This window comes from Battus philenor, unplaced genomic scaffold, assembly GCF_028537555.1.
Source record: "Battus philenor isolate CCGP_79_NKW_IND1 unplaced genomic scaffold, ilBatPhil1.0.hap1 SCAF_10, whole genome shotgun sequence".
Lineage (NCBI taxonomy): Eukaryota > Metazoa > Arthropoda > Insecta > Lepidoptera > Papilionidae > Battus > Battus philenor.
Window position 1 is genome coordinate 2,432,192 of NW_027181662.1, and position 27,582 is coordinate 2,459,773.

At 31.8% G+C, this 27,582-nt stretch overlaps 1 protein-coding gene across 1 annotated transcript; it reads left to right on the plus strand.

The window, feature by feature from the left end:
* LOC137925212 (transmembrane protein 135-like) lies at positions 1 to 26,909 on the plus strand. Its single transcript, XM_068768621.1, has 10 exons — positions 1 to 153; positions 14,331 to 14,522; positions 15,120 to 15,253; positions 16,870 to 16,996; positions 18,121 to 18,272; positions 20,401 to 20,491; positions 21,864 to 22,016; positions 24,467 to 24,607; positions 25,272 to 25,438; positions 26,757 to 26,909. The coding sequence occupies exons 2-10, from the start codon at positions 14,364 to 14,366 to the stop codon at positions 26,806 to 26,808; spliced, it is 1,176 nt and encodes a 391-aa protein (XP_068624722.1). The 5' UTR covers positions 1 to 153; positions 14,331 to 14,363; the 3' UTR covers positions 26,809 to 26,909.
* The last annotated feature ends 673 nt before the right edge of the window (positions 26,910 to 27,582 follow it).

Sequence of the window (27,582 nt, forward strand, 5' to 3'; positions counted from 1 at the left end):
CAAGTGTGTTGTCTTTATGTGTTTTGTTAATTCGTTAATACAATGACTTGGTAACATATAACGATGACATTGTGTGATTTTTTACTTTAGAATCGCTTAAGAAAATCTCATTTGCGTTGTTTTTATTTTGAAGCGTGATATCTGAGATTAAATGTAAGTATTAATTTATATTTTTCGGTGATTTCTGTATAATATTTTAAGTAATTTAATTAGAAAGAGATTCCTGTGTTTAATAAATACGATGCATATTAATTGAACATTCAAATGTAATTAAAAAAATATTACGTCTCACAAATGTAATAATGATAGATACTAATCGTAACTATCAAATTAATTTTAAATTAGTTATTACCTTGTATATGCATAATTATTTAAGCTAGCGCATATATATACATATATTTACATATATATAATCGCGAAATATTTTGCATTTATTTTAAGCACAGAAAACATATAAATCCAATAAGTTTAGATCCACAACATCAAAATTTTTTCACACATTACATACAGATATTAATATAGAAAAATAAAAATAATAACTGTATTGAATATACATATATGAATAGTCAGGAATAGAATACGCTGGTTACCTAAGATTTTTAAACTGACAATCACTGGATATACTCCGATCAGTTTGTGATATGCTTTACTTCAGTTACAACAAAACTGTTAGCACTCAAAAAGGAAAACAACACAAGACAGACCACTAAAGATAGAGACTGATGGTCTGAGAGAAGCAATACACACAATTATTTCATCGTAATTATCATTTCAGCCTAAAAACCTTCAATACATAAGCCTCATTCAGAGATTTTCAATACGATATACTGGAATCTTATTGACATTACAACGATTGCGTGTTTACCTAATGCTTCGATGCTTCTTCGTACCGACAACTGATTTAAATAAGGGCTCATTATCTATAATATATAAGGGCTATTATCACACGATCCAACAGACGTAACCGTTGCTACAGACCACAGGTAGAAACAAAAGTAAGTAAAAGTCGAGTAAAGCTCAACCAAAAGAACACAAAATGTTATAAAATGTCAAGTAAATCGTCTTTGTAATTTAATAAGTAAATACAAAGTAAAATTACATATAAAAATGTGAATTGAAAGTAAAATAAGATAAAAAATACTAACAAGAAACGCGGTGACGGGTTTTAAAAAATTTTAAAATGTGATGAATGAAAGAAGTTGTAAAGAATGTGAAGAATCAAAGGCGAAAGACAAATAAAAAATTTAATATTTAATCTGATATTGTGACATCCCTGCAGATAGCCGTCGACACAGAGCAGAAAAATAATATAAAATAATAAAAAAACTGTTGTAGGAATAGAGGTACAAAGCGTAGTGTAAGATGCTGCCATAGATTCTTAAACTACTGCGAGAAGGTCATAAAGTCGTAACTATGAATAAATCTGAGGTCAAAGGATATAGTAATAAATAGCTGTGATGTTGTAATAAGAAAACAAATTTTAGCATAAAAAATAAAAACTTAAATTTAAATAATAAAAATGTAATATTGTTAGAAACTTAGCGACGGGTAGAAGGCGATGTATGAGCAGAGTGTAAATAAAAGTTATACAGTGAAAGATATAGAAGGAAACAAAAAAGAGAAATTTCGAGATTATGTGAAAGATGAAAAATAATGAAGAACATAAATACTGAAAAAAATTTTTTCGTAAGCCAAATATCTGTCAATAATTTAGATAGGAGAAAAAGAAGCCCCGGAAAATGGAGTCATAAGTATAGTCCTGTTTCTGTGTATATGTACGATCAATTGGAACCTCCAAGCGAAAAATACGCAGTTTCAATAATCAATAATATTTTCCATAGTTTTTAAAGTAATTGCGCATATTATTATGAAAACCTTCTACAAAGTACAAGGTAACTTATAAAAAAATTGTTATTGTCGTTTTCATGCGATGACGTCAATAAGTGAAACAGAGATTCATAATATAACAAACAACTTGACTAAGAAATTCAAATGACAACGGATACGAATTTACGTCCTCAATTTCGCAGGCTATAGTAATAACCTTTAAACAATTGGAACTTTGCACAGCCGATGGAATTTTGAAGCCAACCACCATCGCATATAAATTTACTACCAATTGCTTCTCATTTGTAATTTAAGCTATTTCCAATAACTCATTTTTGTTTAATTAATTAAAACTTATTTCCCAGTATTTTAACCACGTTACGTTCATTCCGTAGTTAAAATTACGTTAGTAAATTATTATAAACAATATCCCGTATGTAATGTATTAAATTTAAATTCAAAATAAAACATCAAATTTTTGTTTATCTAAAACAATGTGTAATCATATGAGATTTGCTATATATGAAAAACAGCGTCAACCGTATTTATAAGATTATAAATTTTTTTAAAGGAAAACATTTCTTAATCCAAATGATAAGAAGCAGTAAACAATACAGTGCCTTAAAAATGATCCGGGATAATGACGGTATTATCTCAGGGTAATGAACGTAGAATCAACAGACTAATCACCATTGGATGATTAGTATTAGAATTCAAAAATTTTGAATATTAAAATTAAATACATATTGTATAAAACTGTTGAATAAATGCGTTGTTAATATTAATAACATATATATTTGGATATATAACCTACCTTTAAGATTTAACAGAAAATAAATATATTTATCATCATGGAACAGGCCTCCCTCGAGGAACGCGGTGATGATCGGTCTTGCGCTACTTCCCGTGACCACAACTGCATTGTCGGTTCATCATATGGAAGACCTATCCACACCGCGTCTATTTCTTCGTGATCGCCACATATGAACCTTTAGGCGAAGAAGTCATCTGTTAAAAAACTATATTACCTAATAGTATTTCTTGTTATATATTATCTAAGTAGTAGAGTTTCTTATGTCTATCTCAAAACTAAACTACCGCTGATCAGTTGACTAAGGAATCGACTCTGAACAGCAAAAGACGAAAGTATTAAACATGCACCGTTTCGCTTATCAAGCGACAGCTTATGTTAGAATCGCATACAGAGAAAATAATACTTTAAAAAATTATTACACCTTTGTAAACCAAGTCCCTATTCCAAGTGCAGAGGTAAAAGAGAAGTCTCTAAAACGAGACTAATAAATAAAAAAGCTACGAAAATATTACAATGTAACTGTATATGTAATTATTTATGTTATTACATGGCTAAAGATAAAAGTCTTACGCGTGAAGTTGTGGTGTGGCGAATTCGCAAACGAAGTAAAGTCCTTAAAAACTAGATTGACAATTTAAAATAGAAGTGAGCTTAGGGATACAGAACAGTTAGACACTTTGATTTTAAACTTTAAGGAGACCGCAGACCAGCAAGAGCAGCTTTTGACGCCCACGCACAAGGTATATAGACGACCTTTTAAGGTTGCTAGATGCAAGACGTATCCTACAGGTCGTACAGAAAATAAAAGGGAAATACTTAGGTCTAGCAGTGATAATGACGATAAAGAATACCTATTTCCAGCTATGAACGTCATGGCTGCAACGATTGTTAAATTCAAACTCAAAATATCTTTACTCAACAAGGCATTTACATACACTGTTGGACTTCGATTATTTTAACATTATATGTAGTTTTAATATTTAATGAAATCAGGCGTTACCTTGCGGAAGTCCATCCTTAGTAAGATAAGGACCAATAATTAGCCACTTCCGCGCATGCAGTGGTAGTCTTGCAACAAAGTGCACCACCAGTCTACAAACACAGAGACTCTGTGTTTGGTACTAATCGGTGTAACATAACTCATGAAGATGCCTCGTGGAGGGGTGAAACACGTGTTGAGTGATTTGACGGTGGCAGTTGTGTAATTCGCATTGTTTGCCGCATACGCATTTATCAGCGGGCTGGCGGGCGGTGCACTTTGTTGCACGACTACTACTGCACGTGCGGAAGTGGCTTAATATTGGTCCTTTTCTTACTTATATGTAGCTATCACCAGCTCGGAAGCTGATCTGTTGAGAAGGGTAAACCAGAAACTTAACAGTTGCAATTTTAATTTTAATTTAACAATTTATAATTTATACATTATACTATCAATTATGTAAGCGGATCAACAAACAAAGTTCCAAAAAGTTAGATCAATCATTGAATGCTATATTAAGATTTATTTATTAATATATTTACAATTATATATTTAAAACTAAGAAAATAAAGGTTTGAGATATCTTGTGGAACTTAATTATATATCCATCTGTATTTTGTCTGTTTATCGATATATAATGGTTACCATAGAAACATAGTAAATAGAGTTGGAATGGTTGTGATATGTGATAGGACTGAAGAATGGTTTTATATTTGACAGGACTGGTTTAAGGTAACTATTTTACTTTATTTATTTATCAGTATCATATTCCACCTTCTTCTGGTCATTTGAATACGTCAAAAAAATAACGCTAGAAGAATCCAATTTGATAGAAATTGACATCAAGTTAGACTCCCCTATAATGATATCTTTCAACTTAGAATAAACTTATATCAGTTCCATACGTGTACTTATCTGAAAAGATGCTTCAGCAGAATCGGTTCTGTAGTTAGAAACCCATTTCTAAGTTGTTGTTTTTGAAAAATCCTTATTAGAAGAATTTTATTTTCACTGTGATAAGCTTGAATTCATCACATAACGATTCTGAATCACATAGTGATTAGTCATAAGTATAAACGTTTTAAGTGAGATAATATATGGCTTATTAATCAGCAAAAATGTTTGAAATTACACGTATTATACATATCTTAAACATTAATCTGCAAGGACTTTTAATTGTTTTAAGGATAGGAAAAATATATTAATTGACAGGTAATGAATTATATATTCACCCCTTAATGCTTTTACACATGTAAATAATCATCCTGTATAAGTGAGGAAACGTCTAAGTCATATCATAGTGCAATATATAAGGCTGTGTACACACTTAGATAACTATAGTAGGTGAAATCCGTCAAATGGTTTTAGCTCGTGCTGGTTTGAGATAAGTAATCATCGTGTATGCAGTTGGCTTACACTACCCAACATTATAACTCCTTTACTAAACTTATCTCGTACTAAACTTATATGTAATCTTCATAAAAGTGAGTGCAAGACCTTTGTAATTTTTAAATTTAAAACATTACATAAACTGCTAAATATTTATAAAAAATATTCGAATTATGATAATTTAATAAATAAAATAATACATGTATCAATACCCTAAATGATCATCTTTAAAAATCAATGTTTCTTATTCTAAACTTCGTTGGTCTGGCTGTACGTATATATAAAGTTTCACAAGGTACCTCAGACCTTCGATTTCTTAGTTTTAAATCTAAAATGCAAATATATTATTAAAAACATATCTCATTATAGCATTGAAGAGTTTTTAGTTGATCGAAGTATGTTAAACTTGTTTGACTCATTAACATGATTGATATTACAATGTACATATGAAACAATGTTAAATTTCAATTAAAATAGCAACTGTTTAGTTTCTGACTCTTTTTAATAGATCAATCCCTAGTCGATAGTCTCTTACTGCTTGTATGTTACATAATCTATAATTCAAAAGTGAATATAAATGCCTACACGAATACATTTTGAATAGAGCAATACATTAAATTAAACAAAAAAACTATTTAATTAAATGGAGTAATAATGTACATTTCTAATATTATTAAAGATATATACATATTCGTAAAATTTACTAACGAACCAAATTACCTTTGATTGGTAATAAAATGTCTCTGATTGAAAACTATATGCGTACTAATACCGTATGAACTTAAAGGTTCTGTTCACATATATATTTATGTAAATATAAAATAAATTAAAAATAGAAAAAGAGAAAAAAAACAGTGTCTGTCGCCAATATTTCAAACAGTGTTCTTCTAACAAGACCACAGAATACACAATGCTTTTACATTGCTCCAGTTTGATTAAAAGGTAAATCCCCTGCATTATCAAATATCATAAAGGGGAATTACCTTTAAAATTTTGTGTAATCATTTCAGAGATGTCGATAAAAGCATTATAATGATCTCATTTATCTAGTTATCAATCATGTTACTTATGTGTTGACATTCGTTATAACGTGATAATTACAATTATATCTTATCTGTTTTTATTAATGTATCGTGATAGAACAATGTCTGGTCGTACGTGCGTAAAATGAAATTGTTTTAAAATGAATTTTATCGACGTGTTTTATCGATACTTTTACCTGTAATTAAAAAAAAAAAAAACAGAACAAAATGTAAACTTGTAGTATTCTTTTGGAAATACTAAGAGAGTGACTTGATGAATGAAAGGATTGGAGAAAAAAAAATAAAGAATTTTAGGTAATCTAAATTCTCGGTAATAAAAAAAAGGAAGAATGATGAGATAAAAGATGAATGAACGACATGAGGAGAGAAAAAAAGTCACAATTTTCTCTGTGTACTTAAGACGGAATGTATGAGAGCCCCAAAAACGGGAGCAAAGTAAAAAAAAACTATTGTTATTACGTGTGTTAACCTTGCATTGATTTTTTTCTTCGTTATATAAATTAAAAATTTATATAATTAAATTATAAATTGCATCATAACACATAATTATTACGCAAGAGTATATGATAAAAACAAAGGTATTTATAATATTTTGGAGCCTTTGTATAAGCTTGTATTTCAACCACATACGTAGCTAGTAACTGTAGATTGCACAATTTAGTAAATAAGAAATACATCAATGTAGAGAAACTAGATAAACACGTCAAAAACGTATTATCTTATATAATACTACTATTAAAAAACGCAATGTATAAGAAGATTCTTGCGTTAGGCTGTAAGGTCATTTTGTTCCATTGTATCAGACAATTAATACGTAATTAACAAGACACGTGGCCAGTTCAACGTGTTTTATTATCACCTTGTTCGCAGGTGATGATGAAAATAAAAAACGCACAATAGATTTTGTTTCATAAACATTATTCTTCATGATTTAAATATACAGCAATGTTTCCCAGCGTGGGATCCACGCCTCACGGGTGGGCAAATTTATTGTTAAGGTGAACACGATACGAGATTAACGTTTTCGCTTTAATATAAAAATTATGTATGTTACATTGAGGGACGTAAGAATTTTGAAAACTAAAGTGGAGCATGGCATATAAAAGTTTAAAATATACTGGATTTACAGTAATCACATGAATACATATTGATAACAATACACGGAGAGCTATTTGATTGGAACTAGAATCAAATTGGGTACATACTTAGACTTAAACCACGTGGCTAAGGGAGTTATAATATATTTCAAATCCAGGAAATAAAACGATTCATTCCCAAGATATAGTATCACGTAAAAATTATATTCATTTAAAGAAATTATTTTACTAGTTGCATGCTTTATAACATGGATGCACAGACCGCGGCCCGCCGGTCGAATACTGGTGGCCCGCCGACAGCAAAAATAATACTCTCGTACATTCGAAAAATATTGAATTCTATTCCAGAATAAAACTAAAAAAAATGAATTACCTATACTTCTGGCGGCCGGCTCGCCATCAGTTCATGATTTGCCCGAATGGCCTCTAGTTTTAATAAGTCTGTGCAACCATTCTTTATAATGATGACTCGAATTTAAGACATGATCTCTTACGACGGGTATCCGTTAGTAGATTTTAAAATGAGAATAAATTGTCAATGACTGGAGCCATCTGTTAAAAGTGCAGATTAACAAATCCACCATAAGCCGTAGTCTCAGTATGGATGGAAAGTTTTAAAAGCGCTTGTGAAAGATAACTATAAAAAACTTTAGCATAGACTACCGAAGTCTATCTTATTACTGTTAGAAACATATCAATCTGTAATTACTAAGCTACAAATAAGTAAACATATTCTACCTAAACCATAAGCCTATATTTATTCCGTCGGCAAACTTAGTTTTTCAAATATTAAAAACTATTGCATAACACCATCTAAACTTTATCTCTTATATTATAATTTATACTAAAATAAAAAAAACAGAAAATTTAATTAATATCTTCATAATAGTCTATTGTTGTAATTTATTCGTTATTTATTCTAATGTTAAAAGGCATTGGTTGAAGAATTTCCGGAAACCACTTTTTTAACATACACGGTTATTATAATTAAACAATAACCACATGTTTCATTAACATAATTAAACTATTGTATATACAAAAGTTGTACATTATAACATTTTATACAAGAATATTGGTACAAATATAAATACAAAACGCTGCGATTGGTGAAACAGGGAATATCTCATCCAATATCTCTCAATACATTAACACTAAAGCCTTTAAACAATGAATGTTACTAGTGAAGAATTGCGCCATTGATGATAGGAATCATTGACCAGCAAGCAATCATTCAACAATCCATGGAGAGAAGTCTACACAGGATTTCTCTACGAGATACAATCACGAATGAGGGGTTCCATAGATGAACGAACGTAACAGGTATAGTCCATTGAATTGAAAAAAATATATAATAAGAAGTAAACAGGCACTATAGGGGGCAGAACAAATAGCCGCTAGGAGTAGAAATCGCGAATCGGCAAACGCAGTTTCATACGTCCAAACACAATGGATACACACCACTTCTAACTATTTTCACTGTAATTCTATAGGGCAAATCTATATCCACTAGTGGGATTTTTACGGCTGAAATGACGACAATGATCGTAGAAAGTTACATTAAATCAAATGAAATAAAATTACAAAATATTAACAAATGTAATGTAAATAGGAAATATAAATATATAAGATGCGCTAAATCGCTGCCCGTATTTAAAAAGATACTTAAAGAGCATTTTCTTGATCTTTAAAAATAGGATATTGTGTAGGATTTGTTATTTAATCATCGTTTTGTAATAAATTTTCCAAGTATATATACCTGTATGTGCATAGTAATGTTTATATTTGTATGTATGTACATCCTAAGCTGCCCTCTCCTTCATGTCCCTCATCTCCAAAAGCTTTCTGGTAGAAATCGCTACAAGCGATAAGGCCGCCTCTTGTACATCTATATAAATTGTTTCTTTTTTTTAGTTATTACCTATTCTGTTCAATAAAGTGTAAATAAATAAATGAATAATACATCGTCTCATTTGAATAAACTTTTGACATCTACTTCTAAATACCGACGATTGAGAGTACTTCTATTATAACGCGCGTTAATTTATTTCTACAATATATATCAATGACCATTGACGGGCAATGTATGAGGTGTAATAAATCAAAGAGATGCAAAAGGATCGTTGTATCTTTGATTACGTCAAATAAACGATTGACACTGTAAATAGAGCACGCGCGTTCGCGAGCTCTCAGCCTAATTGAAATAGGCCATGACGTGGGTACAAGAGATTGCATCTATTAGCGTGTGTTGCGCAATCGTGACATGAGATTGATATCACAAGGTAAGACTGGCTTTTTATATTGGAGAGCTACCGTCAAAGTACCATCTGATACGCAGCCTTCCACCAAAAAATTTTTACTAGAGTCTTATTACATCGTTCTACTTCTATAACCCATTGCTAGAAATTTCTATCTTCAACCTTGTTGATATCATCACTTATAAAATTCATCACCAGTATTCTCATCATTTCGGCTGAACATCCTCCTTTGGACATAAGCCTCCTCCTACTGCTAGTCTTCCCAAGAACTTATAGGTGGAAGTCCTGCGCTGCGCTTACTTCTTCGTGGTCTTCACTCCACAAATTTAAAGTCTGCGAACTGCCTCTCCAACCTGCCAATTTGCTGGATTATATCAGTTAGTTTCGTATATTCACATTTGTTCTTTATTCAAACCTCTAAAAGGGAAAATGGAGAAATTAAAGGGACTTTCACTTTGATTTAAAAATTGTAATTAACGAAAACTAGAATCAAAATGGAAACCCTATATAATGGTATTCTTAAACTTAAAATACGTAGCTTTAGAGTTTTAAATACGCTTTAACCTTAAAACGATCCAAAACAAACTCAATAAGGTTCCTTTTTTCGGTCCTAACATACATGAAGTGGTATAGATATTCATTTAAAACCAATATTGCCAAATAAATTGCTTTATACTGTAATAGCATTTTCTTTACTCATTTATGTTTGAGGAGTCATTAAATTTTATTTCATGGCATTTCAGAGGCACACGAGAGATTACTATACACCGTTCACAGCTGCTTTTATTCCTAGTGTTAAAGTAAGAAAGGGACTAATGTATAGCCACTTCCGTTATGTAGCAGTAGTCGTGCTACTGCTACATAGCAGAATTGGCTATATATTAGTTCTTTTCTAACTTAGGATTGACTTGTGCTAAATAACGCTTAAATCTATTAGACCTAGTGTTAAACTTACGTACCTTACTATTATTCTTACATTTATTAACTTTCTTATAAACATAGACGTTTTTAAATGTAGAACTATTGCTTATAAGTATAAATGGTTAAAGGGATAACGGTATTCATTTGTCAGAAAAAATGATTCTACTTGTTGTTATTTTAAGTCTAGACGCCCGTTTAAAAGCAAAGGCTTTTATCAAAGATTGCTACGAGGATCGGTTTTGCTCTGCCCGCAACCAGCGACTACTCGCGACCATAACTGTGTCATTGGTCCATCTAGTGGCAGCTTAACCACTCCGCCCCTTATTTGCCTCGCCTCGTTCATTGATATTAAAAAAAGAAAAACAATTATAAAATAAATGCGTGATAAAATTGCTGTACACGAGAAACTAATTAAACCAATTAAAAATAGCCTCCCTGATAGGCGGAAAGGAAACTAGGGAAGAATTCCTCTCATGCTGCAAGAAAATAATTAAAAAAGTCATACAAAAAAAAAATTAAATAGACAATAAGAAAAAAGGTGATATAATGTATCTCAAATGTGATATAAAGTGTGATAAAAATGTAAATGAAAGAGATGATGAAATGAGGGAGGAATGAAAGGACACAGAGCAAAAGTGAAAGAAAGCAGAATTGTGGCATAAAAGAATAGAATGAAAGATTATGTGAAGAATGAAAGTAGAGAATGAAAATAAAAAATTATGTAAAAAAAATTAAATTGCCAATAAAGACCCTGTCCCACCTAGGCCTATCCTACGTACGAGAGGCCCCCAATAGCGGGGGCTATAAAAACAAAAAACAAAAAAAAACAATTAAAACTGTGATTCTGTAATAAGAATGGATAACTGAAGTGTTTGAGAATGTACGAAAGGAATGGAATGATCGAGAAAGGAAGATGGAATTGTAAAATGATAGAAGGAGGAAAAAAGATATTGTGTACTATGGAAGACGAGAACAAAAATAAAAATTATAGTGAAAAAAAAAAGTATTAAGAAATACAAAACACTGTTCCCAATACCGGCTCCTGGTAAGCGTTCATCAGTTGCACGAGCTATGTCGATAATCTTAATTCTTCTGCGGATCTTTTCAATTCTGATTCGAAATCTGAAATAATTATTTTCAATTTAAATACAACAGACCAATAACATGCGGTAGTACAAGCTGTACACGGACAGATAGTCAACAATAATTGATTTATTGATTTTGACACATTGTATTTGTAATTTAGACAACGTTTTTCCTTACCATTTTATCATTAATATATTTATTATTTATAAAAATCTATTTATGATAAGAATTACCATGTTTTATTGACGGCATATTTACGAAAACATTTGATACATTGATTATTTTCCGTACCGCAATAATAGGTATTTTTAACTTACTGTTTAGCTATTTAAATATCATAATAAATATTAACATATTACAACGTCAGTACCAAAGGTTAGTTTCAAAACAATTGTCATATTCATTATGTTTATACATTACGTCTGCCGACAAGATCATGACTGGGCGATATTTGTTACATAATAAAGTTTGCTTGGGTCGTTCAATTGTTTAAAATGATATGATAATATTCTTGACTAAGAAACTAACTGTCTGTTGCTTGTTTTTAAAAAATATATTAGTATAGCTTCTTCGTTAATGTTTAGTCAATTTAGAATTCATTAATATATTTAAAATGGACGTACCTGTGATTTAAGAAGTAATAGAATAGTTGGGGTAACGAAAGATCTATCTACCATATTTATGGAAAAATGTTAGGTTATATAATGAGATACCAGAACTAATAAGATACGCTAAATCACTATCAGAATTTAAAAAGACGTTCAAAGAACCCTTTCTTGGTCTATAAAATAGGATATTTGTGTAGTATTTGTTATTTATTCGTGTTTATATAATACCTTTTCCATGTAAATATATGTCTTTATGTATATGTAAAGTAGTGTACCCTAAAATGCCCTCTCCTTCATGTCTCTCGTCTCCAACCAAAGGGTTTCTGGTTGATATCACCTCGGGCGATAATACCTCTTGCACCTCTATATAAATTATTTCTTTTTATAGTTATTACCTATGGAGTACAATAAAGTTTTAGTGAATAAAAAATATCATTACTCTAGCATTATTAGTTTATTCATTCATCCACTCATTCATATTTCTTAGCATTATTTTTTACATTATAGGTAGAGAACTACCAGGCGGCTCGAAAAACTGATATGATTAGAATGTACGGTTTGAAAATAAACAGTTGCTCTTCTTGTATGAAATTTAACAATTTTATATGTAATGTACACATTGAATCGTCGATTATTTTAACATTATTAGCGGATATTACAAATGTCGAAATGCTGATCTATTAAGAGTAGCCCAGAAACTCAACAGATGCACGTTTACATGAAATAACTGTTTTTCATATGTACATTACAATACCAACCATGTAATTGAGTCAACAAAAAATATTCCATGTTTTGATCAACTAAGAACTGTTGAATGCTATAAAAGTTTATTATAATATATTTTTAATTTTCGATTTAAAACTAAAAAACGAAGATCTAAGATATTTTTTGAAATTTATTAAGAATGAGTACACTCAGACTTGGCTCATCGAAATCTAATCTGTGATCTAAAGGGAATGCGAATTGGCTCTTTCATGTACTTGTGCGAGTACTATGTAATATCTAATTATTATGTAAAAACTTATATCTAGATTGCAATAACAGAACATATATATTATGTATCATTAAAGTATTTACTGAATCATTTTATATAAATATCGCCGTAATAGCTGTTTTATTTGCTGTTCATTTATAGCTTTTTTATTTTTGTAGCCTTATTGAATTCCAGGCTTGTGGGGTGGAATCAAAAGAATTCAAATCAATATCAAATTCACACATATACCTTCTCTTTAGTTAAATACTATGTCATTAAACGCAGACATCTCCAACGACCATTGAAATATTAATGATCAATATAAAATAATGATAATTGATTTACTAATGATAATGATTGTAGATAAACATAAAGTCATGTATCATTATTATATATTATTATAATGCTCATTTAATGAATGATGAATGAATACACATTTAATTTGAAACCTGATAATCTATCTGGTTTAAATGGTCACTATGATATAGACATATTTTTTTTTCTTAAATTTAAAACTCATAAATATGTTACTTCGCATTTTATTTCACTTTTACATTGAAGTTGTCGATAATATTGCATTAAAAGTATAATTTCGCAACATCTTTGCATTTGTAAATCCATTATTATATTTCATTGATTATATTATTTGGTTTTCATGAGTTTGTTGATATATTTATAATAATAATAGTATACATAAAGATAAGTGACAGTGGGTAGGCCAGAAATAATTGACCGCTAAAGCCTTAAATTTCTAGAGTGGAGACGCAGCAAAGGAAGTCCGGCCATAAGGGCAGATAACATTGTTAAAGTCATTGGAATATCCTGGATGCAGTAGCTTGGTCTAATTTGAAATCTATTGAAGAGGCCTATGTTTCACAGTGCTCTAAAGAGACAATAGTTTTTTTTTTTTTTTTAATAAATTAAGGTCCATTGACTGGCAATCATCAGATATTTTTTTATATAAATCAATAATAGTTTATAACAACTTCTGAGGAGATAAGCCTATGGTTGTTGCATATTCTATTTACGTATTCTTTTGCATTAAAAACTTTATTTCTTTATGTATAACATGCAAACTATTAAAAGATTTATTACTATTTTACGTAATGTAGTTTTTTATGTCTAAAACGTTTCTAGCGTACAATAATATTATTTTATAAATAGTGTATCTATCCTATTTCTCCATCCGCCATAAATATTGTCAAAGACAATTAAGGTTTTTAATTGTATTGTGTCATTGTTTATTGACTATCAAATGATAATTATTATAAGTTTAGATTTAATAAGATAAATAAATGTCATCGTTGAAAAAATATAATATTACAATCTTCTTTACAGAAATATACAAGTGGATAATATAGAATCATTAACATGGTAGAGATAAGCAAACATCTTTTCAATGAGCGATGTTCAGATGCAAGCTGTCAATTATTACTCCATCCATGGTATCCGAGCTGTATCAAATCGACTTTTCCGGCATACGCCAACTCATTTATAGGCAGTGCTAAATTCTATTTCATCATACATCTGGTGAGTATACCAACATTAAAATAACCTACATATACAACTTAAAAACCCTTTCTAGAGGATTATTAACAGTCCAATCTTATTAGAAATATTAAATACAAAATGTCGTCGTGGTGTTCATTATATAATTATTACGTATTTTGTTGTATTTTATATATATCTGATATATTGTATTCTGTCTGGTATAATGTACACGTCAATTACAGTATGAAAATAATGTACTTGTCCGTCTTCTGTTTCCATACTATGGGATTCTGAAAGAAATTATATCGAGAGATGAGACTGAAAATTCTATTTTTTCTCTCTCTTCCTCTCTCTTTGTGCGTATGTGTGCGGAAGCCCGTGTGCGTCTCTCTCTCTCTCTCTCTGTGTATTTGTGTGTGCGCGCCTTTTGGATTTTCTGTCTCTCTCTGGGTATTTGTGCGTGCATATGTTGACCAAGTTTACTGAAGCCCTCGTCCATGCAGATACTCTTGTCAATTCTCCTCTCAAGTACTTCTCATAATTTTTTTTACACGTTCTTCTCTGATGTAAGACATTATCACCTATGCATTTTATTAGTCTTTATGGTAATAACAATAATCTGTTTGATTATTTAAGATTCAAAATATATTGCGCGGTAAGAAGATTCTGAAGAAAAAGGAGCTAATGCAAATAGGCGAATATTACATAAGGTCGACTCTTCTAGGAGGTCTTATATCCGGGAGCTTGGTAACGATCAGCTGTGCGATCAGGTAAGGTATGTCTCATCTTTCTGTTAATATGAAGAAGCTTAAAAACAATGGCTTTTATCAAATGATTTCTCGGTATTTAAAAAAAATTAAATGTCATATGAATTGTTTGTATGAAATTTCGTTCTGGTACTTTTTTTTTTTCAATTGCTAAAGCTGTTTCATTATAAGGTAAACCGTTTAAGGGTATTTAGCCGTTTGGTATTTAAAGTTTTTTATTATTTTTGTACTCGTTCCCCCTGCTTCACGATAAAGATATTCACGAAACAGAAATATATTGCACGACTACTGCTACATAGCGGAGGTAGCTATATATTGTTCCTTTTCTTACTTAGGAGGGACTTCCGCAAAGTAACGCCTAAATCTATTAGATATTCAACATATGTAAATTCCTACTTAAATAAATATATTTTGAATAAAGATTTTTTTTCTCGTTGAAAAGCATCAATTTGTATATCATCATTATATATTCCAATAGGCGCGTACTGCATGGCATTGGCACCCCCCGAAAGGTTTTTTATTGGCTCTTTGTTTTGGGGTCCACTCGTTCCTTCTATCTTATAATTGAGACAGGGAAGTACTTGACAAAAATTTTTTTCATCATTCGTTTTATTTACATTTTCTTCACTCGTCTCTTTACGATTTCTTACATTCTCTCTCTTTCATTCAGTCTACTCACGTCACCTCTTTTTCTTTGCCATTATTTGATATCTCAGTTGGTTACAATTTGATCTATACCAATTTTAATTTTTGTTTATATTTTTATGTTTACATTTTTAGCGTTTTGCTTCAACAAATTCCTTAGAAGTTGCTATGGCGGCCGGTTTTTTATTGGATCTTAATTTTGGGGTCCAATCGTTCCTTCTATCTTATAGTTGGGACAGGGAAGTACTTGATAAAGATTTTTCTCATCATTCTTTTTATTTACATTCTCTTCACTCGTCCTTCACAATTTCTTACATTCTCTCTCTTTCATTCAGTCTTTAAAAACGTCCCCTCTCTTTCTTTGTCATTCCTTGATATCTCAGTAGGTTACAATTTGATCTATAACTATTTTCATTTCAGTTTATTTTTTATGATTACATTTTTTAGCGTTTCCCTTCAACAAATTCCTTAGAAGTTGCTATGGCGGCCGGTTTTTTATTGGCTCTCTATTTTGGGGTCCACTCGTTCCTTTTATCTTATAATTGAGACAGAGAAGTACTTGACAAAGATTTTTTTATCATTCTTTTTATTTACATTCTCTTCACTCTACACACGTCACCTCTCTTTCTTTGACATTCCTTGATATCTCAGTTGGTTACAATTTGATCTATACCCATTTTTACTCTAGTTTTTTTTTTATTGTAACATTTTTCTAGAGTTTTTCAATACCAAATTCCCCAAAGGTTGTGCTGTGGTAACCGGTCTTGTGGTGTCTGCTTTCAGAGAATTTCCACGTCGATCGTCAGTCAACCTATAGAGGAGAGTAAGGCTCCAAAGCTCGCTATATACCAGAACATTATTTTTATTATTATTTTCTACCGTTTATTATATTAATTGATTATTCATAGCTAAGAACGGATAACATTTGATAGGTCAGCTATTACAAATTGACTAATATAAAACTTCTATTACAGATGGCTCATGGGAAATAAATTTTCATATTACACATACTTCTTTATACCTAGTACACTGAATGGAATCTTTATTATTCTTGAACCGCCGCATAGAAGGAGTTTGGTTATAAATTTATTTAGCAGTTTGGTAAGTATCACTTATATACTTAGACTAACTTAGATATTAGCTTACTGTAAAGGACAGTCCTTCTCAATGATTGCCACAACAACCTGTCATGCCCTACCCGCAACCAATGTGTATAGAATTAATGAAAAATACTCATGTTCAAGGTCAGCTTATATGATCTTAATACTATATTAATACTAGGTCACTAATTCCCAATAGGATACCTAGTGACACTAAGGTACAGCGACAACCAAAAGAGCCATCGAAGAGCAGAGAGTATCTCGTATATATGAAGAAGCTTTTCTCCGAAAGTAAAAAAGAAAGCGTAGTCTGTGAGCGACTATTTGAACGTTTTTGCGCGTTATTCCATCTCTAAACATTTAATTAAAAGTTAAATGTTACACCATTTAAAGGGGGCGGGACTTTCTAAGGATGTTGTAGGAGAACATGAATTTTGTTAATAACCATTTTTAGATGGAGATATCGTGTCATAACAATATACATATACACACATACATACATATATATATATATATATGTATGTATGTGTGTATATGTATAAATATATGTATGTATATTAGTCTGTATAATGAAACAATTATTACCAAGTTAAATGAATAATTTACCTAACTAAAAGGCTATTCTGATAGTTTAAATTTATTTCAAAATAAGCTTACTCTTAGGTATATTCACAATTATTTTTGATAAATATATATTTATAATGTAACGTTGGCTTTTAACGATTACATTTAACAAACTAATGGAATTGCGTATATAGTATGATACCCTTCACAATACACAAAACTTTGATGCAGTTAAATTTAACGGGGCCTAGTCGAATTGACAAACAAGTGCAGGTACGGGGTTGACTTTTTCTTTACGACCTTAACGAAATCCCTTAAATTAAATAATCCTATATCTTTAGTTGTTTAAACAACGAACATTCTATGTATTTTAATATTATATATATTTAATTATTCGTACAAAGCCAACTTTACAAATTGATTCGCTACAAAAATACTGTGTCTAATGTCTGCTTTGATTTTGAATGTAAATTTTAGACTAAAAAAATCGTAATAAAATTTAAATAACATACAAATGGTTCATATTGATGTTATAACTGTCTTTTGATTTTTTATTTTCAGTTTTTGGAATTTATTTTACGCTATTGGGAGAGATCTGGTTATTTTAAGATCACGACAACGAAAAACACACTCATGTTTATGATCGGCAGCGCTTCAATGTTTTATTTAATGAGATTAGAAGGAGACAAAGCAACGAGAACGCCATTACTTTGGTAACGTATCATTAGAATTGCAAATAGCATGAGTTTGTAACGTAACACGACGTAAACGTGTGGTCTGCGTTCGATATTTGAATAGATTAAACTATTTATTTCATAATTTAGTAATGTCATGTTCATCCGTAATTAGACATACAATGAAAATTTAACAACTAGTTTTTCATTAAACTTATCTAGACTGTATTTTCTTATTTCATCATTCCCATTTCAGTCGTAAGACGTTCACAGCTAGATATATGTCTTTCTTATAAATTTATCAATTATCAAACAAAGCAAACAAAATGTAAGTATGTCTTTTGATAATCATTAGGTATTATATTTTTTTAAAATCAAATAGAGTAGGAGATATAGCGAAGCGGATTGGCCAGTTGAAGTGAAATGGCAGCTCCTTGGTACACGATATGGCAGATGGGTCCTTTAGATTTAGAGTGTAGACAATAGATCGGCAATCGCGGTCTATGACGTCCAAAAACATGATGAAAAGTAAAAATTAAACTATAAAGAATTGCAAATGTAATAATGAATAAAAAATAAAAATAAAGTAAAACAGAACAAAATGTAAACATGTAGTATTCCGGTAGAAAGGCGACGAAAGTGGCGAGTTGATGAGTGAATGAATTATGAATAAATGAAAGGGACAAAAGAATTTATGAGAAATAAAAGATGAATGAATAAATGACAACGAGAAAGGAAAAACGCAAATAATAAGGCTGGAATAAAATATTTTTTAAAAATAGTCTCTGTGCACCCAAGACAGGAAGTACGGAAGGCCCGCAATAATGACCCTTGATCATTAAAAATTACACCATGGATATATGACATTGGTTAGGTCATCAGAAAACTCCGGAATTCTCTGTAGGATGCCTATGCGCAGCAGTAGACATCCTTCATCCGAAATAATATTGCAATTCCGTTAATATTCATTGCACAGCATGTGTGTATATATATATATATATATATATATATATATATATATATTTATATATATATATATATATATATATATATTTATATATATATATAACGTGTGTGTGTGTGTATGTATATGTATATATAAAGAAAATAGAAAGAAAATAGAATTTTGCAAATATCTAATTTCCATAAGTCGCTGTATAAAGCGAAGCATGCAATTAAATCATTAACATTTAATTTTAAACTATTATTCCCATAACAAATTTTTTATCATGTCACGTTTTATCGCATTGAATTGCGTGCATTGTTTTCAAGAACATGAAAACGTGTAGTTTTAATAGGAAAATAAATATAGATAAAAACTTAGTTGAAAATATACTACGAGCTGATTATAGAAATCTTCTTCTTTTTAACCGATACACGCCTACTGGAAGGCATATTAAATCCAGAGGCTTTCGCGCGAACTTAACTTCGTCAGTCTACCTAATTGGGGGCCTGTCTACGCGGCGTCTACCAGCTCGTGGTCGCCACTTAAAAACCTTTCAGCCCCAACGGCCATCGGTTGCACTAGCGACGTGTTCCGCCTATTGCCACTTTTGTCACTGAGATTTTGCATCTTCTGAGGATATCCTCTTTTATGATTCGGTCTTATTCCTTATTAACGTTGAACTAATTTTTCTTCACTTAGTTTAAACTGTGGAATTCTTAAAAAAATATTAAACTTAATTACTTTTTTGTTTAATAAGTTTTCTAAAATATATTAGCCTAATTACTCATTATTACATCAGCTACATACCAGTATAAGTTCTGTCATAATCAGTCCTGTCATTTCTGAGATTATCCGGAACAGATAGACATACAAAATTTAAATATACGAGTATGCAAATTTGGTATATATACTGTATATGCATGTAGTAAAGGGCGGTTATATAAACAGACACTCTTTTTATATATATATATATATATATATATATATATATATATATATATATATATATATATATATATATATATATATATACGGTGGTTGGTTGGTTTCCATATGTAGTATATTATATATATATATATAATATATGGAAACTAGACAGTTGCCTACAAAAGAGCCTTCATTTCAAAAACGCCTAGAGAAAGATACACATTTCGTAAAACGAAACATATTATATTGAATATAAAGACCATAAATTTTAGTCATTCTTTTTGATAATTTCAGGTTATTCACACCGGAGAAAGTGAGACGAAATTCAGACCCTTCCGCCAATGTTTGTCCACACGACGGAAATTGTACAAAATACATTTTAAAGGTAACATATTTTAGTTTTGTTTATAAAATTTAAAGCGCTGATAATGCACCGATGTAAAGCGATGTATAATATGAAGTATGACTTGATAAAATCATAGCTTACATTCCACTGTCAGCTAGTTGCAACTGTTTGTCAACCATGGCGTACACTCTATTTATAAAAAACTGGAACAAATCGGATTTCTTAATAAAATGTTACGAAGACCCCAAACACGTCATGATTTGAAAAAAGCCTGTAACAAAGTGAATCAGGCTTTTTTGACGACTTTCGCAGAAAATAGTTTCACTGTACTTGAAACGTATCATTTTAAGCAATTTTGCCACTTATTTTATATAAAAGGCCCCTTAACTGGGGGCCTATTGTTACTCTTCTCTTATTTTTGGAACAGGGATAAATTTTACAATGGTTTTAACAAACTTTACTATTTAATCCTCTCTCTCTCTTTCTCTCAATCTTCACAATTTTTCTCTTTCCTCCTTCTTTCATCCGTTATATTTTCTATTATTATCGCAGCATTCATTCACGCGTCCCCTTCCATCCTTCGCTACATTTATTGTAATTTTATTTATTTAAAATTCCAATCGACTATTTTTATTTTTATTTCCGTTAATTTTTCTATTTTATGTAATATTTATACAACACTATTATACCTATTTACTATAAAGGAACTTCGTCCCAATATTTTATAGTTTAATATCTTTTTACACGGTTTTATTACACTTAACTACGTCACATATTGTCATGTAATAAAACCACAGGAAAGTGTGGTGGCTCAATAGTGTCATTTAAAAAGTAACTAAAAAAGGGATTAATATATAGCTACTTCCGCTATGCAGCAATAGTCGTGCAATGAAGTGCATCGCCACATATTAGACCGATCAGTGCCAAACACCGTGAATGTTTTGGCTCACTCGGTGTTTCACATCTCCTGAGGATGCCCCGTGGAGGGGTGACACACGTGTAGAGTAGATTAACGGTGGTAGTTGTGTTTCGCATTGTTTGCCGCACGCGCATTTATCAGCGGGTTGGCGGGCGGTGCACTTTATAGCACGACTACTGCTGCATAGCGGAAGTAGCTATATACTAGTCCCTTTCATAGTTAGGATGGACTTTCTCGAGGTAACGCGTGAATCTATTAGATATTTAAAAAGTAATAAGGATTTTTTAGTATTTTTTTTTTGATAAAAAATTACATTTTCTGGAGGTGGCTGGAATATGCTACATACAGGCAGCTTTCAACCAGTTCTTTTGGGCATGTAAGGGGAAGGCTTATATCTAACAGTGAACGTACTATGGCTAAAATGATATGGTGATGGGGATGATGATGAAACTTTTTATTTTATTGTATACTGACCGCGTAATTCTTTTTCAGGGCTCAGCTGCATACTTCGGGATTGGTTTTGCATTAAGTCTCGCTCAAGCTATTTTGCCAAAAATTAAAACACCACTAAGAGCGTTGATGTCAATTCGAGGGAGGCATATGAAGTTAGCGCTATTCTTTGGAAGTTATATCGGTATCTACAGAGTACGATTCATTTTGTTTATGCTTTAATATGTTGTCAGACCAAATATTGCTTTACCTTCGATTTAACTACGAATAGGATAATATTTAGAAGGAATTATCTATACAGTGTGATGATAAGTTTAAAACACTTTCAAAATTATAAATCTCTTTCCTATCAAAAAAAGAAAGAGATCACTGTGAAATATGTTTTTACATCATTTCGTTTTCCTATAGGAATAAAACAGGCCTATAATTTCTGACAAAACAAAGTTAACAGGGGCAGAAGGTAAAAAAAAAAATTATATATCCTAATACGAATTTCGTGAACGATTATCGTTACTATAAGTCATTGATTTTGATATAGTGTACAATACGTAACATTGACAGTACATGAGCCACATATTCACGTCTTTATAGCTTTTAAATCTATAAAAAAGCTCTCTGTATAAAAAAAAATAATAAATTTACTATTTAGGAATATGCTAATGTAACAAGTATGAAGTAATGGTAGTTTTAGCGGTTGAAAAAAAGGAACATAAAGTATACGTACATATATCGTCAACTCCGTCTGGTCCCAGTTTGGGCGCCAGCTTGTAGTCTCTCACGGTTGAATTAATTAAATAAAACAACAAGACGACAAAGTGAAGGAAACGTGTATATTTAAGTAGCGGTTTTACAACAGACTCAATTAGAATACTATACTTAACAGTTATATTTAAGTTTAGTTATATATGTTTTCTGTATGCTGCATGCAACCTTTTTCTACACTGGATGAAAAAAAGAAAATATTAAAATATGTACAAAAACCAATATGAGTTGCCGGTGATGACATAGAGTTTCGAGACGTGATCACTCACGAAAGGCCTCAGAAGTCTCGTGGTCACCGATAGATCTGTGGCGTGCGTATCGCGCGCCACTCAAACACGCGTTGCCTAGCAACGAGCTCTTACCCACGTGACCGTTGATCGCATCGCGGCGGCGGCAATGAAACGGATAAATGACAGATGGCGCCACAGTAGAAGCAACAAAAGTTTGCATCGCGCTGTTGAGAGTCTCCGTGCTCATTATAAGTGCTAGCGGAGGTGCGGTCAACATTATCAAGAAGCTACCGAAGAACAAGAAGCTACAGTACTACGACCACTCCTACAGATCAATGGAGAGGGCTATGTTTCGCTGCGAGATCGGATCAAAAATGAGAATATATCTACTGAAGAACAAAGATCACCGACGTAGCTCGTAGAATTGCACGTCTGAAGTAACAGTGGGCGAAGCATATCGCTCGTGCAACAGATGGCTATTGAGGCCGAAAAGTTCTCGAGCCGTGACCACAAGCAGGTAGACGCGGCGTGAGTAGGCCCTATTATTTGGGCAGATGACGTTACTAAGGTCATGGGAAGTCGCTGGATACGGGTAGCGCAGACCGGTCACCGTGGTAACCTTTGGAGGAGGCCTATACCGTGCAGTGGGCAAGTGAAATCGAATTTAAAAAGTTGTGAGTGTATGCACGAAAGAGACGAAAATATCTTTTCGAGAATAACATTGACCACCCTTCCCATAAATAAACGTCAATCTTTATAAAAATTATGAAAACGAATACATTGAACAATACGTATCGTTTTCAACACCGTTTTTAAACAGAAGTTTTGATTTTTTTTTGTTCTAGTTATATATAGCCATTTTTGTCACAATCAGGCAATTTCGTATAAAATTTAGTCTACCGTTTCTACGAATTTTCATCTTCATTATTTTATCAACGTACGCAAAAGGACTTGGGACTCACCTATAGATTAACTAAGTAGTAATCTTCATAAAAAGATACTTTAAAATTCAATTATACGACATCATCTACTTAAAACGGATTAATCGTACAGTTATTGTTACATATATTTATATATGCCGTAATTAAAAAGTAAGGTGAAATTGTCACTAAAAATCCTGGTCTTTTTCCATAGGTTGGTAAGACTGTCTATAACACTTGCCAAGCGTTTGTTTATGAAAAGTTTAGATTACATTTGGCTCAGTTTAAACCCTTTAGAAACATATTTTTTATCTCAAATGCGTCGCTTTGATTGGTCTGAAAAAAGTTTAATTTTTGAAAAAAAAAAAACCTTCAAAAACTCGACTCTTGTCGATGCGCAACCACCGTATTCAAAAGGACAATGCATGGGACGCCGTTTTTATACAATTGAAGAGATCAAAATCGAATCGAAGAAGATCTTAAAGGCTATACCAGAAAAAAAGGCTATATTCCGACTGTTTCGAGGACTGGAAAAAGCGATGACAAAAGTTAGTTTTATCGGACGGGGAGTACTTTGAAGGGGATGAAATTGATTTGGAAGAATAAATAAATAATTTACATTTTATAAACACATAACCTTACTTTCTTTTTCAGATTTTTATTCCACATACTTATGATAATAACTTATTATTTCTGTGATAAAAACAATAAGTAATAAGGTTTTTCATTTCAGGCTGTAATATGTTACTTGTGTCGAAAAAAAGGGGCTGACTCCGCTGTATATGCACTGCCGGCGGGTTTCCTTGCCGGTCTCTCATTTTTATTTAAACCCAGCTTGGGATTTGCGTTGGCATCACTTACTGGAGCCTTTAAGGTAACTCTAAGTATTTTTAAATATCCATATATACTAATAAAACCTGTATACATATATATGAAGGGACGTTGTTACGTAGGTTTCTATAGATGTCGTTAGTAGTCGAGTGCCTAGCGACATCTTTTGACTCTTCTGCACAGGCAGTGGTTATCGTGCAATGAAATGCACCGCCCGCCTGCCACAGAGTCTGACTCTGTGTTTGGCACTAATCGGTGTAACATAACTCCTGAAGATGCCCCGTGGAGGGGTGAAACTCGTGTTGAGTAATTTGGCGGTGGCGGTTGTGTGATTCGCGTTGTTTGCCGCATACGCATTTATCAGCGGGTTGGCGGGCGGTGCATTTCATTGCACGACTACCACTGCATGTGCGGAAGTGGCCAAATATTGGTCCTTTTCTTACTTAGGATGGACTTCCGCGAGGTAACGCCTGATTCCATTAAATATCTTTTGACTCTTCTCATATAAGGGTACCAATTTATTGAATCGGCAATAAATTAATTAAACAGCATTAAACAACAGTGACTCGACATTTTATTTGTTGGATGACCTTTTTCTGAACAGTCATTTGAATGTGGAACAATTTATTCTTTGGACCAAATATGTCAATTATTTTTTTTATTTATTTCAAAATCGTACTAGCATAAAAAATAACTTGTTTCAACAGTTATATTCGACAATTCTATATGAGAAGAAAATACTAACAGAGAGCATTCCGTTGCCGATTTTGCTTTACTGTATCTGCCAAGGAACTTTATTCCACGCTCGCTTCATGCATCCCGAAGTTTGTCCGAGCTACATGTTCAAGCTTATGAAAGCTGTCAGTAATGGAAAGTAAGTATTCACCTGTTAATCGTCGTTAACATAAGTTTTTCTTATTTAAATTCGTCAGCTATGAGAACTAAGTGTTTATTACATGTATTACATGCTTTATTACATTCTATACAAATGACTTAAATTTTTTGGTATTAATTTTGTATGGACCCCCTCTGGGTAAAAGCCTTCTCCAAAGCTTTCCATTTTTCCCTATCTTTGGCAACTTGGAACCACCCGTGACCTGCTGTAGCCACGATCTAGTCCGCCCATCTGGCATTTGGTCTGCCTCTTGCTGTAGTACCTCGTTTATATATATATATATATATATATATATATATAATGCCAGGGAACTTTGTTTTATTTATTGTTTTAAAAACTTATGTCTAACTATTAGGACCTTGAATAAGTTCTCGCTGTTTTTTGAAAGATGGCGTTGCGGCACTCTGTGCCTGGAATTTCGTACGGTAACAAATAGTGCTATATATACACCAAAGTAGTGCTATATGTAACCTCAAATTATAGTAGAATAGAGTTTAGCACAATGTCAACTATATATTTATTTGCCTTTTGTGAAAATGTGTACTTTTGTGCCAAATAGTGTTTTTGCGGGGAATTTTATTGCAATGCTTTATTCAGAAAAAATCTGCAGCAGAAGCACACAGAATTCTCGTTAAGACATATGGTGACAATGCTTTGTCGAATACAACGTGCAGAGACTGGTTTAGGACATGGATTGCCTCGAAAGATAAGTCATTTTTCCGACGGGAGATTCAATTGCTACCAGAGAGATGGGAGAAAGTGGTCTCTAATGATGTACAATACTTTGAGTAATGTCATTGTAAGCATTGTATTTTAAATAATTTTTTTTTGAAAAAAAAAAACAGCGAGAACTTATTCAAGGTCCTAATATATTAACCAATGCTCATTACCATTTCGACTGTAGTACGGTTATCGATGGATATAAGCCACCTCCATAGTTTTCCAACATGACCAGTGTGACCTGGTTCCAGTAGCTGCTGATGAACTTAACAATGTCATCTGTCTACCTTATGGGCATTATATTATGCGCTTGCCGGTTTGTGGTCACTATTTCTTAACTTTAAGACCCCAGTGGTCATTTAATGTTAATCTTCAAATTTTTGTACTAGTTCAACTAGTCTATAAGATGAGGTATAAGAAATTTTAGGCATTAATATTTAGCTTGAGTAGTTTATTGAAGAAATATTATTATTTAATTGGTGCAATAACAGCCTCTTAATGACCCATTTTATTTAAAAACTAATTGAGCGTTTGCTTATTTTAAATTTTTTTAATTGATCAATGTTTTTATTTTCAGCGCCGACCGATTGCACTCGAATATGATGGGAATAATAAAGAACGCAATGTAATTTAAGTTATGAAATATTTATATTTCCGATTGTTATCAGGTGTAATGGGCTTTGAGGCAATAGTTCTTTTGTTCTCCAAGCGGGAGTTTATAGGCAATGAATTAAGACATATTTCGTTACTGGCTTGTTTTGTTTTCTTTATTATTTTTAAACCTGATTTCTAGAAACTTTTAACCATCGTTTCCCCTACTTTTTAGTCCTTCATAATATCTACTCAACACACATTTAAAATTTTATAATTTCTTACATTCTCTTTCATTAACTCAGTCCTTACACACATCGCTTCTCTATCTTCCCCACATTATTTGACACCACAGTTGGTTATTATTTGTTCCTATACATATTAATATTATTATTTAATTTTGTTTTTTTTTTTTTTTTTCTCAGACAAGTCTTAAAATTGTTACCGTTGAGACAGTTCCTTTCTTATATATAAACATACACTTTACAGGTTGATTGGTTATTAGTGTAAGCTTAAATGGGTGAATGTATAGCTAGCTCCTATGTCAGCAAAAAGCTTTAAAGATTTTAAACCTATTTCTAATCACCCTGTTTAAAGTGGTCACTTTTAATTCATTTTTCTATTGGAATACGACACGTCTAGACTTTTCGCAATATAAAATACGTAGGGACGGATATAAAACAATAAATAAATTTAGTATTCGGTAATTTGAATATTGTTAACGATTTGTTATTACTTTATTATTATAACGAATTTATTAGATAGAGAGATATCAGCGACTCTGCAACCTTAACTATGTCGTCGATCCACCT

Excerpts from the sequence above, each read along its gene's own strand:
- LOC137925212 (XM_068768621.1), top strand. The coding sequence starts at position 14,364 with ATGGTAGAGATAAGCAAACATCTTTTCAATGAGCGATGTTCAGATGCA. Across the intron at positions 24,608-25,271 it reads CACTTACTGGAGCCTTTAAG|TTATATTCGACAATTCTATA; the intron begins GTAACTCTAAGT and ends TTGTTTCAACAG. Across the intron at positions 25,439-26,756 it reads AAAGCTGTCAGTAATGGAAA|CGCCGACCGATTGCACTCGA; the intron begins GTAAGTATTCAC and ends TTTTATTTTCAG.